Here is a 15,817-nt window from a genome sequence, read left to right as displayed (position 1 = left end):
TTCCTCAGCTTAAATAACTTTTTAAAATAAAATTGCAAATATAAATATCTTTCTTTCTCAAAAAATAGGATTTTGCTCTTTTTTATTTTTTGTCGGTTTTTGTCTTTTTTTGTTTTTTTCTATTTTTCCTTTCAGCCTGTGTCCCCCTTTACAATCCCGATTCGCACTGTGGACACCCAGGAGTCCCTGACAGCCGGCCTGATGCCTCAGCAGGAGCGTCCCCCGGCCGCCCACCTAGAGGACCCACGGGAGCACCCGAGGAAGGTCAGCTGTGCTCAGACAGGGTGACAGGGTGGTGGCCGCTGGAGGGAGGGGTCCTCCTGAGTGACCACCCCAGGGCACCCGCTTTGGTTCCGCCCACTCGAGCCCAGCTTGGCGGGGCCATGGCCAGGCCAGGTCTGTCATTTACATTCATTGGTTTCTATATATATATATAGATATATATAGATTTTTTTCATTTTTATTATTTTTTTGCCTTTTTATTTTATTTTTTTTCTTAATCTCGAAAGGCCAGTGGGGTAGGAAGGCAAAGAGCAGCAACTACTCAGCAGGCGTGGCCTATGCTCAGGTCACAGGCTGGGGACAGCTGCAGGCCAGTCCCCTCCCCAGTCCTGGGGTCCCCGGAACCCCCCTGGCTGGGCCCTCTCTCTCTCTCACTCAAACACACGAAAATTCACCATAATGGAAGTAACAAGTTTGTTATCTTTTTTCCGATTTTTTTTTGTCGTTGGTACCAGGCATTTAAAAAGAAAAAAAAAAAAAAAGCACACACACAAAAATAAACCCCCAAACAATCAAACAAAAACCTCTCTCTCTACAGCACCCTCCGCTCAAACCTCTAGTGAATTCCACAATTCTCTTTGGCAACTTTTATCACGGCCTTAATTTAAATAAAAATTTGTAAAAATCGATCCACATTCTATATACAGTGTGTGATTGCAATATGGGGAGCAGGGGGCGGGTCTTGGGTTGTCCCAGCGATGGGCCCATGCGGTGGCTGCGGCCCCCCAGGACGGGCTGGTGGTTAAGGCAAGGTGGGTGTGGGTGGGCAGAAGCTGAGCGCAGAGCTGGGGGCAAGGGTTTAGTGCAATTCCCAAGGGGGTTTGCGTTGTCGCTGGCGGGCTATGGGGCACCCCCCACCACAGTCCCCAAGGGCTCCACCCGCCCCAAGTCTGGTGGCCACTGGCCAGGATGACATGTGATTAAGGTTGGTTTTATTGCAAGGGTGGAGTAGTGGGGGCTGCTGGGCCCTGCTTGGCCACAGCCCGGTTCCCGGGACAGCTGTCCATGGGAGTGGGGTGCAAGGGAGGCCAGCACCACCCCGCCCCTGGGCCTGCCCCTTCTGCTGGCCCCAAGGGGGGATCCTGAGACATTTGGGGAGGAGGCTCGCGGGATGGGAGGGGATGAAAAGGAAAACCTCTCTGTTAGAGACTGGAAACGGCCTTCTTATCGAGCTTCCCTTTAGAGCCAAAGAACAAGACATTTGTCAACAGACACACGGGGCACCTCCACCCATGCCGGCACCCGGCAGCATCGTCCCCAACCCCGGCCCCTGTCCGTGGCCTGTGGCTCGGTCACACCGGGCCTTTGGGGGGGAGCCGGAGTTTGGGGGCGTGGGGGGTCAGGTGCCGGCCCCTGGGTTACAGTCAGTGCCTTTGAGTAAAAAGGGGGTGCCTAGGAGGTACTACCACACGGGAAGGGGGACCGGGCAGGAGTCGTGGGGTCTGGCTGGCCAGGGACCAGCCCTCTCTCCCTCTCTCTCGGGACATCCCTGAGCTGGGAAGCAAATTGGCGAGCCGGAGGGGACAGCGGCCCTGGCTCCCAGGCCTGTGGTCTCCAACAGAGACAAGAGAAGATCAACTGGGCTGGGGAAAGGGGCCTGGCAGACTCAGGGACCCTGGGTCCCTTCCCGCGGCGTCCTGGCCTCCCCGCCCTGAGCCTCGGGAACACACGTGGATTCTGCCGGAGCAATGGGTTGGGTTTCTTTATTTTATACAAAAATAAATTGACTTAGTTACTTTCCACTGCTTGCTCGCTCGCTCGCTCGCTCTCTCTCTCTCTCTCTCTCTCTCCAATTTTTCATAGAAGCTGGGCGCAACTTGTAAACATTTTCTTAAGTTAAGAATGAAAAGTACCCGTTCAGTTACAAAGTGCCAAGATCCCCACGTGGCTGTCGCCGCTTTAGCTGATTTTTTTTTTTAAGTTTTTGTTTTCCCTTCGTATTTAGTAAAATCTTGGGGTTTTATTGCTGTTTTGTGACATTAAGCTGTGGCCTCTCTTGCCCCCTCCCCTGTCCCTGCCTGAGTCCCTGGGGTTCCCTCTGATCTTGGCTACGTCCCCCCAAAACTGCTGCCTGCTGCCGGCCCCTCCGAGGAAAAGAATATTTTATATATATCTCTCTATATATATCTCTATATAAACTGTCTTTAAGGAGGAAAAGGGGAAATAGATCTAAAAAGTGCTTTAAAAAGTGGGGCGCAGGGTGAAGACAAATTTTCAATCTCTGAACATGGGGCGGGGTCAGGCTAGCGGAGACAGGAGGGTGGGGGGGTCGCCCTGAGCAGTGGCCCTGAGGACCCCGCCAGGTGTAAGTGCCGTGAAAGAAGGTGGCGGGACCCCGGCGGCCCCCCAAATCCCAGCTCCGGCCACCCAGGCTTGGGAATAAATAGACTTGTATGTCAGTGGTGGCCAGGGTAGGGGTGTGCAGAGGTGCGAGGCCACAGGCGGGACGGGAGCAGGGAGGCCGAGGGGACACCCCCCTCTTTAGTAAGTGCCCTGAGGAAGGAGGGTGGGGAGCCGGGGACCATTTTAACGTCCACTCACAGTGGACAGAAAGCATTTAAGGTCTGTCTGAGACCCCTAAAACCAACCAGCAAGGAGCCGGGCGCCTGTCCTGGGGGTCCCCATCACCCTCACCTTAGCCAGGAGCAGGCAGGGAGGCCCCCGGGGTGGGACCCCACGCGGACAGGGGCGAGGGGCACAGGAGCGGGTGCGGCCACGTCCTAAGAATCTGTGAAAGGCAGGCGTGCCCACAACGGCCATGGATATATACACGCACACAGGTCCGCGCGTGGATGGATGGAGGCGTCTGGACAGACAGCTGTGGTGCTAGGGTGGGTGTGGTTTTTCTCTCTTCTCTCTTAGTTTGTTTTGGTTTTGGTTTGTTTTGAATACGAGTCAGGTTGCAAAGTTACCCTCTGCAGCGGCCACAGCAGGGCCACCTGCACCATCGCCGACGCTGCCTGCTACATTCACGCGGCCTGAGCCGTCGGGGCTGGCCTCGTCCTCGTCCTCATCCTCGTCCTTAAAGTGCTTCTCCTGGCCATTGCGCGGGGTGTCGGGGAGCCCGGGGGGCGCGGCGGCCCCAGTGGGGACATCGGGGGGCACACCCCGCACGCGGGGCTTGCGGCCGCGGCGCGAGGGCACCCCGTTGCAGCCGTCTTTCTTGAGGTGTCTGTGCAGGTGGTCGGAGCGCACGAAGGTCTTGCAGCAGCTATCGCACTGGTAAGGCCGCAGCCCCGTGTGCACCCGCATGTGGTTCTTCAGGTCGTAGTTGTGCGCGAAAGCCGCGCCGCACTGCTGGCACAGGTACGGCTTCTCGCCTGTGTGCTTCCGCATGTGCACCTTCAGCTTGTCCTGCCTGCGGGCGAGCGGGTGGGGGCACGGTCAGCAGGCACCCGAAGACCCCAGCCCCACCCAAAGCCCGTACTAGGGGACACTGCTGTGTAACCCCAGGAAAATGCTAAGCTCAATCAAGTCACCTTCCCTTTCCTGAAGCGGGCGAGCGCAGGTGTGCCCCTTCGCACAACAGTACTGATTTACTCGGCACCTGCTGGATGTCAGGGCCTGAAAATGCCACTGGGAGAAGGGACCCAGGGCTATGGGTGCTCTGGCCCAGAAAGACTTTTATGCCGGCCGGGCGGTGGTGGCACTCGCCTTTAATCCCAGCACTAGGGGGCAGCAGCAGGTGGCTCTGTGTGAGTTGGAGCTATCCTGGGCTACAGTCAGTTCTACAGCCTGGTCTACACCTTGAGAGACCCTGTCTCAAAGAAAAGTACTAATCTCAAAAACATGCATGGAAGGATAGCAGCACCCCCAGGCCAGCCTATGGGGCCTCCTAGACCCTCACAGTGACCCTGCACCACAGCTCCCCACACCCCAAGGCCTCACATGCATCTTGGCTGGCTTCCCTTCTGTGCCCCTGTACCTGAGACAGCCCGGTACTGTGACTACTGGCAGGACCACAGCCCACAGAGCCCGGGGGTGCACTCACTGGGCGGTGACTTTCTCCCAGCCCTCACTTGCTGACTCGTGTGACATTTCTTAGTTCTGTCTGTCCTGTTCTGAGGCATGGACTCCCCGCGTAATCTCCCAGCAACCCGGACAGCTGGACCGCGTCTCTGATCACGAGGAGCCCTATGGCCCCTCTGCCTTTGCCAAACCCTGGGCACCAGGCTCCTGCTTGGGCTCCATCTCTGGCACAGCCCAGGCTGCCACCCCTGCACCCTCCATGGCTCCCTACTGCTGGAAGGACAAGGCCACTGGTCCTCTGCACCAGACCCTTGCCTCTGCCTCAGCTGTACCAAGAGAACATGCATGAGGTGAACCCCACCCCACCCTCTGTACTTTCCTCCCAAGATCTGCATCAACTATTGGGGGTTTCTTCGGCTGTCCCCCTGCACAGCCCCCCACCCCCCACGCCAGTGGTGAACGATTTTCTAGATGTGTAAGGGAGAGTTCCCTAGAAGGCTCAGAGGGGAAGCTGCATGGCCTGGGGTTGCACAGCAGGACAGGGGCCACACAGAAGCAGGGAGGGGGTGGGAGGCAGCCCCGGTTTCATCACCCCAAGCCCCGGCCTGGGTAATTATAGCCCCGGCTGCCACAGGCCTGGCTTACTCAATGCTCACTGTGAGTCACAGGGGCCCCTGGGCTCCAGGCCTGGAGGGGGCGGTTGGGGGTGGGGGCGGGGAAGGCCCCAGAGAAGGGGTGAGCATGCAGGCCATGGGCGAAAAGGCTTCACTAGGCACCCCTCCCTGGGCCTCAGTTTCTCTGTGGGGAGAGCCAGCCCCAAGCCTGGATGGAGCCAGGTGCACACCTGGTGAGAAGGGAGAGCGCTGGAGAGCGCTGGGTGGCAGCTGGCCGGCCAGGAGCTCCACCATGCTGGTCCCTGCAGAGCCTAGTCCAAAGGAGGGGCCCACGGTCCCCCAGGCCACTCCCCGGGGGCGGAGATTCCCCACTGCTAGTCTCACCCACTAAAGCAACCGCCTCCCCCTCCCTGGTGCTCTTTGTCCCCACCTGGCACTCCTGGGCACCAGAACCCTGCCGCACCCTCCTCCCCTGCCCTCTGAGGAGGGGGCCAGGTTCTGGGGAGGGGGTCGGGTGGGGCCAGGAAGTTAGGACAATGGTTTCTTTCTTCAGGCCTCGTAGGCGTGGCTGGGGGAACCCCAGGGCAGGGGGTAACAGCTGAGTCACTGGGCCTGGCTGCACCCCTGCCTGCCACACACAGGTCTAGTCTGCCCTGGGTCCACACAGCTCAGGAACTACCTCAGGACTGATCAAATGCAATCACAAATAGCCCCCGGCCTACCCTTGAACTCTCCGTAACTCCTTCCCAGTTCTTTCCACACCTTAAGGCTCAGACCCAGAGACTCCAGCTAACAGCAGGCCCCAGGGCCTTTGCACAGCTGGCCTCGGCTTGAGAGCCTCCCCTGCTCAACTGGCTGGTGGCCTGGTGGGACTCTGGCCCATCTAGGCACAACAGCATTCCTGCACCTGGAAGGCACCTAACAAAGGCCGGCTGGGGAGCCCAGTGCGGTGGCGCACTTTCTGCCCAGCGCTGCTGCGGCAGAGCAAAGAGGGTCTCTGCCAGTTCCTGGCCTGCCTAATCTGCATGGGGAGCCCGGGTTTCAAAAAGAGGAAACCAAAACAGGCCGGGCGGTGGTGGCCCACACCTTTAATCCCAGCACGTGGGAGGCAGAGGCAGGCGGATCTCTTGAGTTCTAGACCAGCCTGGTCTACAGAGCTAGTTCCAGGACAGGCTCCAAAGCCACAGAGAAACCCTGTCTTGAAAAATAAAAACAAAAACAAACAAAAAATCAGAGAAAACATCGTGGAGGCTGATGGATCCCAGTGAACAAACAGACGTGGGCGATGCAGGGAGGCCCTGGGAGTCGAGCCCCCCTCCCACGACGTCCTACCCCGCGTGCTCACCTGGTGAAGCGAACTTTGCAGATGTTGCATTCGTAGGGCTTCTCGCCCGTGTGCGTGCGGATGTGGCGGGGCAGCTTGCCTGCACCCTGGATCACCTTCTCGCAGATGGGGCACTTCTGGAAGGCCTTGGCCCGGATCTTCTTCTCGCCCTTCTGTGACCAGGCCGGGTACACGTCGCCATCGTGAGCGCCGCTGAAGTACTTCAGGTAGTAGTCCATGACACCCTTGTCGTCTGTGCGGGACTCCTCATCACTGTCCCCTCGGCCCACCGACGACATCATCTGCTGCAGCAGCGTGCTGGCCGCCAGCCCGTCCACATCAGCCGCGTCGCCATCCTCGCCCTCGGCTGCGCCCGACAGGAAGCCTGGGGAGTCGCCAGGCTCGGGGGCCGCCTCGGACAACGAAGCTGCCTCCTCCTCTCCGGCGCGGCCATAGTGGCCGTTCTGTGTGGCGGCCGGCGGGGCGGTGGGTGGCGGGAAGAGTCCCCCGGCCGGGGCGTCCTCGCCCCGCTCAGACCACAGCCCTGGGGTGCTGTCGCCCTCGTCCCCGTCGCCCGCGGGGGGCCGCTCGGCGGGGGGCCCCGGGCCGTAGAAGTCCAAGCCATTGCAGTCGCCCGCAGCCACGGCGGCAACAGCGGCAGCCACGGCGTCCTTAGTGGCATCGAGGTCGTCTTCAGGGGCGCCGAAGCCGGGCCACGGGAAGGCGGCGGGGGGCAGGCTGTTCATGGGGTTGCTGCGGAAGAACTCCAGGTACTCCTTGGCGCGCAGCAGGTTGCGCTGGTCCGTGGGGCCCGCCCCGTCGGGCTGGCCTGCGTCTCCCACATCGTCGGCCGCCAGGATCTGGCGCTCCAGCAGGTCTGCGCACACGTGGCTCACGGCCGGGATCTCCAGCAACCGGGCGGCGCTCAGGATGTCGCCCACATTGGCCGTGCTGACCGTGAGCGTGGCGGTGTAGGCGAAGTCCATGAGCGCCGTCAGCGCCTCGGCGCTCACGAAGTCGATCTCGTACACGTTCTGCTGGTCCACGACGGCGCCTGACGTGAACAACTTCTTGAAGTACTGGCTGCAGGCGGCCAGCACCGAGCGGTGTGTAGGGAACTCGCGGCCCTCCACCAGGATCACGACGTCACACAGCAACCCCTGTGTCCGCTGCTCATTCAGGCCGCTCAGGATGTCGCTGCTGTGGTCCGGGAACGGGATCCCGATGGGGCCGTCCACGCCGCCAGCCATCTTCCCCGCCGACACCTGCAGAGAGGGAGAGGCGGTTATCAGCCGAGGGGACCCCCAGGTAGAGGAAGGCATCACCAGAGAATGGCTGGACTCCCTGTGCCTGCAGACCAGACCTGGGTCCTGTAGAGGGAGGCTTACCCGTCAGGCCAGTGAGTAACTGGGGAAACCAAACTGTCAACCAGGCCAAGCCTCCACACAGGATAGGGCCTCCTGTCTTGGTTGTTCCCCAGGATGGCACTCAGCACGTGCCAGGCCTCAGTCTCCCCATCTGACAAATGGGCAGCCACTCCTGGAGGACCCTGGCAGAGGGGTATCAGGCTGTCCCACCCGTCCCCACCCCTCCTCGTCTCTGCCCCCCCCTGCTGTGACTCATCTGCCCACGGCCTTGTGCAACCCTCTGGCTCTGTCCCCACCCCTCCGCCCTCTCCAGGGAGCCAGGCTGCCCTTCGCCACCCAACAAGGCCCACATTCCTGCAGCTCCTCCTGCCTGCCATTGTAGGGCCAAGGGCCACTGCAGGCCGTCCTTAGAAGGGACAGGGCCCAAGCTGCACCCTCTTCAGCTTCCTGAGGCCTCTGGGCCCCTCCTGTCCCATGCCTGGCCTGGCGCTCACCCAGAGGTTCAAGAGGGAGGCACGGTCCATAGTGGGTCTCCCCTCACAGGAGTGCCTGGTGACACAGACTCCTTTGTGCCCCTCGGCCACCGCCCACCCTCTCTTCCCGCCCCACCAGCTTGAGCAGAACCCCACACACACACCGTGGACAGGGGAGGGACGACTCAGATGTGATTGTAGGGACTAGGGGGCCAGAGGGGTGCCCAAGGCACAGCCCTGGGAAGCTTCGAGGAGCCCCCATTGGTGGTTTCCACCCCCTCCCACCACCTGCTGTCTGGCCCTGGGCCTTGGGGAGAATGTGGGCAGACAAGACAAGCCTGTCCCCTCCAGTCACAGCCAGCCACGGAGAGGGAGGGGGCACGTGACCCCAAAGATGTCCCCCAGCCAGGGTGACCCAGGTCCCTTGAGAGACGGCTCAAAAGTGTCCCTGTAAGGGCCCCCAGGGCCTGAAAAAGTCCAAATGAGTCAGCCTAGCTGCTGCCCTGGGCACGGCCACCCTGGCTTCCCACCAGGCGCTGGGCTCCAGGGCCAGGGGCTGCCGAGCCCTATTTTAAGTGCGAAGGCGCCCAGGCTCCAGCCTCTGGGTCGTGGCTGGGCCAGGCCTGGAGACACGCGGCCACAGAAGCCAGCCCCGTATCACATCCACCCCCCACAAAGGTGACAGGGTGCCCAGGGCCCCAGCAGACACCTGCCTCGCCACGCCCTGGGCCTCTGGAGGCCTCAGGTGAGGAGCAGGCCCCGAGAACAGCCACAGCTCCTGAGGCACACAGGGTGTCAAGAACCTCGGCTGGGCTCCTGTGAAGCACACCGGTCAACCATGAAGGAACTGAGGCTGCCCAGCTCCAGGCCTATGTCCCTCCTCAGGGAGACCTTCCCAACGATGACTGGGGTCCCCACACAAGAGTTCCTGCCTGTGCCTGCCTCCGTGGGATTTCTGAGGCTCTTCGGTGCTGAGTCGGCGGCCGGGCAAGGGGCAGGCCCTGGCAGGCCCCTTCTGGGTTAGAGAGGTGGGGCACCCTCTCCTGAGGCCAAACGTACAGTAGGGTCAAGCAAAAGGTCAGATGAACCAAAGACCCAGGCCCACACCCTGTTCCACCCACCTGGAAGGCTGACACACCCAGTATCAGGGGACAGCTGCTGGTCCCACCTCTCCTCTAACCTAGGATTACCCGCTGCTGCCCTTTCCAGCCAAGGCCACACAAGTACCTGCGAGGGCCCCAGGGGCTGAGGAAGGGTACTCAGGCAAGGGTCTGGAAGTGGGGAGGGGTGGAAGCCTAGATCTGGGGTCTTTCCAAGGTCACACAGGTGAAGGCTAGGACTGGCCTCCAGGTCCTCAGGGAAAAAGAGGGGGCTTCTGGAAGGGGCCAGGCGGAAAACTTGCCACCCACCACCTTACTTCACATTCCTGGTGCAGGGCCCAGGCAGCAGATGAGGTTGCCAGGTTCCTGCGTGAGCTCCTGCAGGAGGCCACGCCCCTCTGGGCCTCAGTTTCCTTAGGGACTCTGGCCTGAGGTCGCACACCGCACCCCTGCTCAGGTGCGCCCATCAACCCCTTGGGGCTCTGGGGCTTTTCACCCTGGCCTTCATTAGGCCCAGAAAGGGTGGGCAGCCACCCCAAGGTCACACAGCAAGCCTGGCAGCAGGTGCAGCCCGCCAGGCCCCTGCCCCCTCCCCAGCCTGTGTTGCAAGGGTTGGTCCCTAGGGGTTACAGGGCCCTGACCTGATGCCAATGCCCGCCTGGCCTGGTCTAATTGGACAGGAATTCATTGGGGGCGCAGGGGTGGCCTCCTGAACAAGACTAAGCAGCAGAAGGCCAGGCAGGATTCACTCAGGCCGCGCCATTGACTGTGCATTTATTGCCGTAATGGGGAGGGGCTTCCTGCCCGGGGGCCTTAAAGGGCCAGAGGCAGGAAGGCAGCCGGCCCAGTGGGAAGTGTGTGAGTGTGGGGGTGGGGACAAGCAGGCCTGTGGGGAGCCCAGCTACAGGGTGGGGCCCAGGCCCACCCTGTTCCCACGCTCCGAGTGCCACTCATCCAGGAAAGCCAGAAGTGAGGCCTAGTTCCTTCCCCCTCATGGAGGAGTGAGGCTCCCGCTGCTGGGGGCAACCAAGTCAGACTGAAAGGACCCTGAACGGGCAGAACTGAGCTTAGCTGCACCTGTTATCCAGGATGCCCTCCGAAAGCAAGTCTGGGGGGCCTGGCAAGACTCTCCTGCCACCTGTAGCCACCTGCAAATGCTCCCCAGAAGGTCCCTGGCTGGCCCAGGGGCCTGCAGAATCCGCCACCTCCCTCCCCAGACTCGTACTGGCTCAAGGTGGGCCCGGCCTATTTCCCGTCAAACCAGAAAGGTGTGGGTGGGGAGGGCCACTCAGTGGCCCAACCCCAGCCTGCTGAGGGGACAGATGGAGGGGCCGGGCCTCAGGCCACACTCCAGATCCCACAGGGTGGACACAAAAGGAGGCCGGACCCTGAGAAGGTGCTGGAGGAGGGCTGACCACCCTCATCCCACCTGAGGACAGGGACACTGCTGGAAGGGCCTGGAACCAGGGCCCCTCCCTCAACACACGGGGGACTAGATCAGAGAGGGGAGGCCAGGGCCCAGGGCCACAGAGCCAGCTGGAATTTGAACCTGGCTGGTCTTGCCTAACTCGTTCTTCCCAGGGCGCCTCTCCCCTCCCCCGATACAGCCCCCAGGGAGCTCAGGGCACAGGGGCGCTACCCTACACGAGCTATGGGGCAACATCACCCTGGGGGGCTGGCAGGACTGGGGTCCCTCTGCCAGTTCAGGACGGCAGAGCTGCTCCCACCCACCAGTCCCTCCAAACCTGTTCAGGTTGGCGACGGGAAGTAGGGAAGAGGACACAGTCAGGGAAACTGAGGCAGAGAGGGAATTTGGCCCCTTTTGGTGGGCTGCAGACCCTGCCTCAGCTTGCTCTCCTGGCTCGCTGCAGGGCCTGTGATGGGGGAAGGCCAGGGTGGCTCAACTGGCAAAGACCCTGGGGTGCCCCGAGCAGACCCCGGGGAAACCCAACCCGAGAGGACACACAGACACCCAACGGGTTAAGAATCTGAGACAAGAGTTGTGGGCCCTCCCCACGTCAGGCCCTGGGGACCAGGGGTGCAACTGTGGCACTGTAAACCTGGAACCCAGATGTACACTGCCCACCATGTGCCCAGTCCCCAGGGTGGCAGATGCATGGGACCAGGGGACAGACTAGGGTTCCAGCTGTGTGACCTTGGAATCTCACTGTCCCTCTCTGGGCTCAATGTCATTGTGGGCAGGATCCCTAGGCATGACAGGTGTTAGTTACGGCATCCAGTCCCAGACACCAGCACCCCAATCTCTTGGAAGAGAGTCCCCTGGAACACTAGGGGACTTTTGGGAAGACCCCTACACTCAGGGGGAGACCACCACCAGGGACATGACCTTGAGTCTATCCCCCTGTGCCTCCCAATCCCTCTGTCCCTCTGGCCTCGAAGACCCCGGCTTACCAGAGCCCTCCTCACTCCAAGCCTGGGTTTCCTTCTATGTGACAAGGACTGAGTTACAGGTCACACAGCCTCAAGGAAAAGAACAGAATGCACCCAAAAGCCACCAAGGACGAGGCACTCCTGCCCAGAAACCGTCCCCACACCAGGCCACACAGGACTCTGCCTCTCTGGCCTCAGTGTCCCCAAACGCATGAGACCCTGGGTGTATAGCTCCCCTTCCTGAACCGGGAGCTGCCTGGCCTCGGCCACGGCCAATTTCAACTAAATAATAAATACCCCCACCCCCAAAGTGACCGGCAAATTAAAATTTCAGTGTCCCGGTTGGATCCTGTTTCCTGCCTGTCTTCCAGCCCAGGCTGCCCCCTCCCTCCTTCCCCCAGGCCGTCTCCACAGCGATGCCTGCCGGTAAACAGAGCCCCGAGCCCAGCCCCGGAGAGGTGCCAGGGCCTAGCTGGGGGAGCCACTGGAGTCCCTCCGGGAAAGGTGTGGGGTGGGGAGGTGACCCTGGGGTGAGCAGACGTCCCCAGGCTGAGAGAACCCCCTTGCAACCCATGGCCTAGCCTGAGCCGAGGGAGGGAGGGAAGGCCTGGGGACCTCTCCCACCACAGTCCTGCCAATTGCAAGTAATCAGCTTGGTGCCTGGGGGGGCTCCCCCCTCCTCAGCGTGGGAGCGGCCACTCAGGGTGACGCCCTGGGCCCGGGCTTGGGGGAAGGTGGGGGGGTTGGCTTGCTGACATCGGAGGCCGGAGACACCCTCGCCGGGGGAAGCAGCTGTGGCAAGGAGGGGGGGGGAGACACAGGGTTTCCGCCAAGTCTGTCACCCATGGGTGCTGGGCTTAGTGATTCGCGGGTGCTGAGCTAAGTAGGTCTGCTTGGAAAGAGAGGGAAAGGAGAGGAGGGAACCAGGGAAGCCATCTGTCTCTCCCTCTCACTTCCGCCACTAAAGAAGCACCCTTGGGTGCCAGGCCCAGGTGGGGACGGCGGCGGGGGCGCACGTGGTGGCGATGGCGACGGGGAGGAGGAGGAAGGGGAGAAGGAAGGGACGGGACGGCGGCCCCGAGGCCGCGCGGCTCCTACCTCCTTCCCGGGCGGCGCGAGGGCCCCGGCGACCGTGACGATGGCTGCGGCGGGCTGGCGGCTCCGAGCCCCGGCGGGCGACGCTGAGCCCGGCCCCGCGCCACCCTCCGCCGCCGCCCGGCCAATCCCCACCCGGGCTGGGGGGAGGGCGATGCAAATTACCCCGGATCTGGGTCCGCCCGTCACCTCCCCCGCGCCCGGCCCGGCCCGCGCCAGGCCGCGCATCCCCGGCCTCGCCTGAAGCCCCGAGGCCCCGACACCACACCCTCCCCCTGGGAGGGAACGTCTCGTCTTGCGGAGGAACCTTTCTCCTCGTCCCGGAGCGTCCGGAACTAAACGGAAACGGGAAAAAAAAAAATAAAATAGCGAAACGAAGGGGGGGGCCTAGGGACGGTTACACAACAGGAGGGGAGGGGCGGCAGCCGGAAGCCGGGACCGCCACCGGCCCCCGGCGAGGGAGCCACGGAAGCCCCGCCCCTCCCACAAGACCCCGCCCCTCGACGCGGGGTCCACCCTCATACTGCGCCGCGCCGGACGGCTTCTCCCTTCCATTGGCCCTCTGTTCCGCCGCTCACCGCCCCTCCTCTGCAACGCCCCTCCCTGACCGGTGGCACCGCGGAGCATTCTGGGACTTGTAGTCCAAACTCCCTGACCACCTTACGAGACGCCAAGCCCTGAAGGTAAGAGAAAGAACTACAGCGCCCAGGAGAACCGAGAGAGGCCGCGCCCGCCCCCTGGACACCCCCACCCCTTCCCCCCGCCTCTCGCTCTTTTTTTTTTTTCTTTCTGCAAAGCCCCCCTCCCTGTTTTTTCAGCCCCCTCCCCCCTCCCCCATGGAGCTCCATCCTGCGTCCAACTCCAACGTCTGCGCGCAGTCCCGGATAGCCCCCCCCCCCGCCCCGCCTGCCCACGACCACTCGGAAAGGGGAACGGCGCGCGCCCCGGGCCCTACTGCAAACTTAGCACGCGACGCGCCCCTCTGCCCCCACCTCCGCCCGCGGTGCGGCCCGGCTCCCCTCCCCCGCGCCCCGCGCGCCCGGAGCCCCAAGGCTGGGCAGACCGAGTCGGGAGGAGGGGAGCGAGCGCAGGCTCGTGCCCTTCGCCCCGGAGGGACCCGGGCGGAGCCCCCCCTCACTAGCCTCCGGCTGTAACCGGGCACCCCCTGGTTTCTAGAACCCCGGAGCTGCGGAGGCGCCCCAGATCCCTCATCCAGCCCGTCTCCGCTCTCTTCGGGCGCTCCGGGTGCGCACTGCACCCCGGCCGCGTCCCCACCCTGCAAGGAAATTAAAAAAAAAAAAAAAAAAAAAAAAAAAAAAACAGAAAGAAAGAAACAAAAACAAAACCCACCTCTCCGAGAGGGCTCCCCTTCAGCCCGGGCGGCTTACCTCGCGGGGACCCGGGCCCGGAGGACGCGCGATCGGGGCTGCCCGCGGCGCGGACCTCGCTCGGGCGGGCGGCGGCGTCACTGCCCCTACAGTAGCCGTACAGTACGCAAAGCCCCGTATGATGCTCGCGACTCCCTTCCTGGTTTGTCCGAGGGCAAGAGGGGTCCTCCCTCGTCTTAAAGGTGCCGCAGCGCCGGCACCCCCACGCCCAGCCCGCCCCCCCGGCCGCCGCGGCCAGAACAGGCTCTGCAGGTCGGCTCTTGCCACGTCCCGCGGGGCTGCGCCGCGAGAGCAGATCCGGCTGCGATTAGGGATTTGGGGGTGCCGGGCGGGCGGGGGGCGCAGCCCCGACCCGTCGGCCCCTCCCCTGGCAAGCCCGTGACCTCTCCGCCCCGTGCGCGGCGCCGTGCCAGCCTGCTGGCTTATCTACGGCCCGGAGCACCCCGGGGTGCTGGGGGCGGGCAAGAGGGGCCCCTCGGGTGTAAGGGGTGGGGGCCGCAGATAAACAGCCCCAGCCTGTGCGCGCTGGGCGGGGTGCAGGGGGCGCGAGCTGTGCCCCCGACGCCCGGGGCAGGGTGGGGCGGGTTGGCAGCGGGGGCGGGAGCGCGGTGCGCACCCGGAGGACCCACTGCTGGAGCGTGGGGGGCGCGCCGGACCCGGGAGCTGAGGGGAAGGCGAGGAAGTGACGGTCCTCCACCGCCACACCTCTCTCCTGGGCCACCAGGGCGATGGCACGATTCCTCATCGCCCTCCCCTGGGCCTCAGTTTCCCCAAGTGTTGCAAGGGACTGGAGGGAGAAGGATGGGGTTGTTGCAAAGACGGCGAAGTTGCCTCGGAGCTCTGGCTTTCTGTACCTTCACCCTGAGCCTCAGTTTACCCAAGAATTCCAAGCGGCCCAGGAGAGGAAGAAGGAGGGTATTTGCTAGCGTCAGGAGCCTGCATCTGAGCTCCGGGTCCCCCAGCCTCCACCATAAGCCTCAGTTTACCCAAACTGCGACGAACCTAGAGGAGGGGGAGCTGTTTGCAAGTATGGCTGGGTTGTTTCAGAGAGTCGGGTCTCCATCTACCCCCATCTGGGCCTCAGTTTACCCAAGGCCGTGCCAGGGACCCCCCCAGGGTTAGACTTGCAGGGCCCCGAGGTGGCAGCTCACCTCGGGGGGTCCCTCCCTCACCGTTGCAGCCAGCCAGCAAACCTGCCGCCCCGCGATTACATAAAACAGTCGCCTCCACCCGGCTGTGCCAGGGGCGTAGCGCGGGGAAGGGGTTGGCGAGGGGCGGGGAAGGACGGTTGTTTTCCAGGCCTTGTAATTTTCCCCGCAGCCGGCTGGCTGGCCCGGCTGAGGTGGGGCGTGGACCCGGACCCTCGCCGGAGCGTCGCGCAATCCCGGAGCAGGACGGAGGTGGGGAGTCGGGAAGCGCGGATCCAACCCAGCTTTATTTCTTGTTTTCCTTTTTCACCCCCGTGTCTTTTTCTCTCCCACTTCCTCTCCGGTCGTGGGAGAGGTCCGGAGAGGGAGGGGAAGGGAGAGGAGGGGACAAGCGACATCCCGGTTCACCAGGCCTCCTGGGTTTGGGCTCCACCACGCCACCCGACAACCCGGCTGTGGGTCCGCGGCTCGCGGGAGGGGGCGGAGTAAGAGCGTACTCCAGGCCTCAGTTTCCCCTTCTGCACGCCTTCTGATGGACAGCATGGGATGTCAGCCTCCAAATATTTGTGTCCTTTAGGATATTTTTTATTCATTGGTATTACTGTTATCAATATTTTTTACAGATTGTCCTAATATGTTTATTTTGTTTTTTACATCAAAGCATCG

General features: G+C 62.5%; 1 protein-coding gene across 4 annotated transcripts; it reads right to left on the bottom strand.

The window, feature by feature from the left end:
* Positions 1-2,147: 2,147 nt before the first annotated feature.
* Positions 2,148-15,193, bottom strand: LOC130875656 (zinc finger and BTB domain-containing protein 7A). Of its 4 annotated transcripts, none has more exons than XM_057771693.1 (3): positions 15,176-15,193; positions 6,211-7,454; positions 2,148-3,640 (listed from the first exon to the last, which is right to left on the bottom strand). In XM_057771693.1, exons 2-3 carry the CDS (start codon positions 7,437-7,439, stop codon positions 3,178-3,180), a joined length of 1,692 nt encoding a protein of 563 aa, XP_057627676.1. In that variant the 5' UTR covers positions 7,440-7,454; positions 15,176-15,193; the 3' UTR covers positions 2,148-3,177. The 4 variants fall into 4 exon arrangements, with proteins under 4 accessions (XP_057627676.1, XP_057627674.1, XP_057627675.1 ...); XM_057771691.1 differs by lacking the exon at positions 15,176-15,193 and adding an exon at positions 13,966-14,371; XM_057771692.1 differs by lacking the exon at positions 15,176-15,193 and adding an exon at positions 14,004-14,371.
* Positions 15,194-15,817: the final 624 nt, after the last annotated feature.

This window comes from Chionomys nivalis, chromosome 6 (genome assembly GCF_950005125.1).
Source record: "Chionomys nivalis chromosome 6, mChiNiv1.1, whole genome shotgun sequence".
NCBI lineage: Eukaryota > Metazoa > Chordata > Mammalia > Rodentia > Cricetidae > Chionomys > Chionomys nivalis.
This window is presented reverse-complemented; position numbering and strand designations above follow the sequence as displayed.

Excerpts from the sequence above, each read along its gene's own strand:
- LOC130875656 (XM_057771690.1), bottom strand. The coding sequence starts at position 12,843 with ATGCGCGGCCTGGCGCGGGCCGGGCCGGGCGCGGGGGAGGTGACGGGC. Across the intron at positions 7,455-12,618 it reads TCGCGCCGCCCGGGAAGGAG|GTGTCGGCGGGGAAGATGGC; the intron begins GTAGGAGCCGCG and ends CCCTCTCTGCAG. Across the intron at positions 3,641-6,210 it reads TGCAAAGTTCGCTTCACCAG|GCAGGACAAGCTGAAGGTGC; the intron begins GTGAGCACGCGG and ends GCTCGCCCGCAG.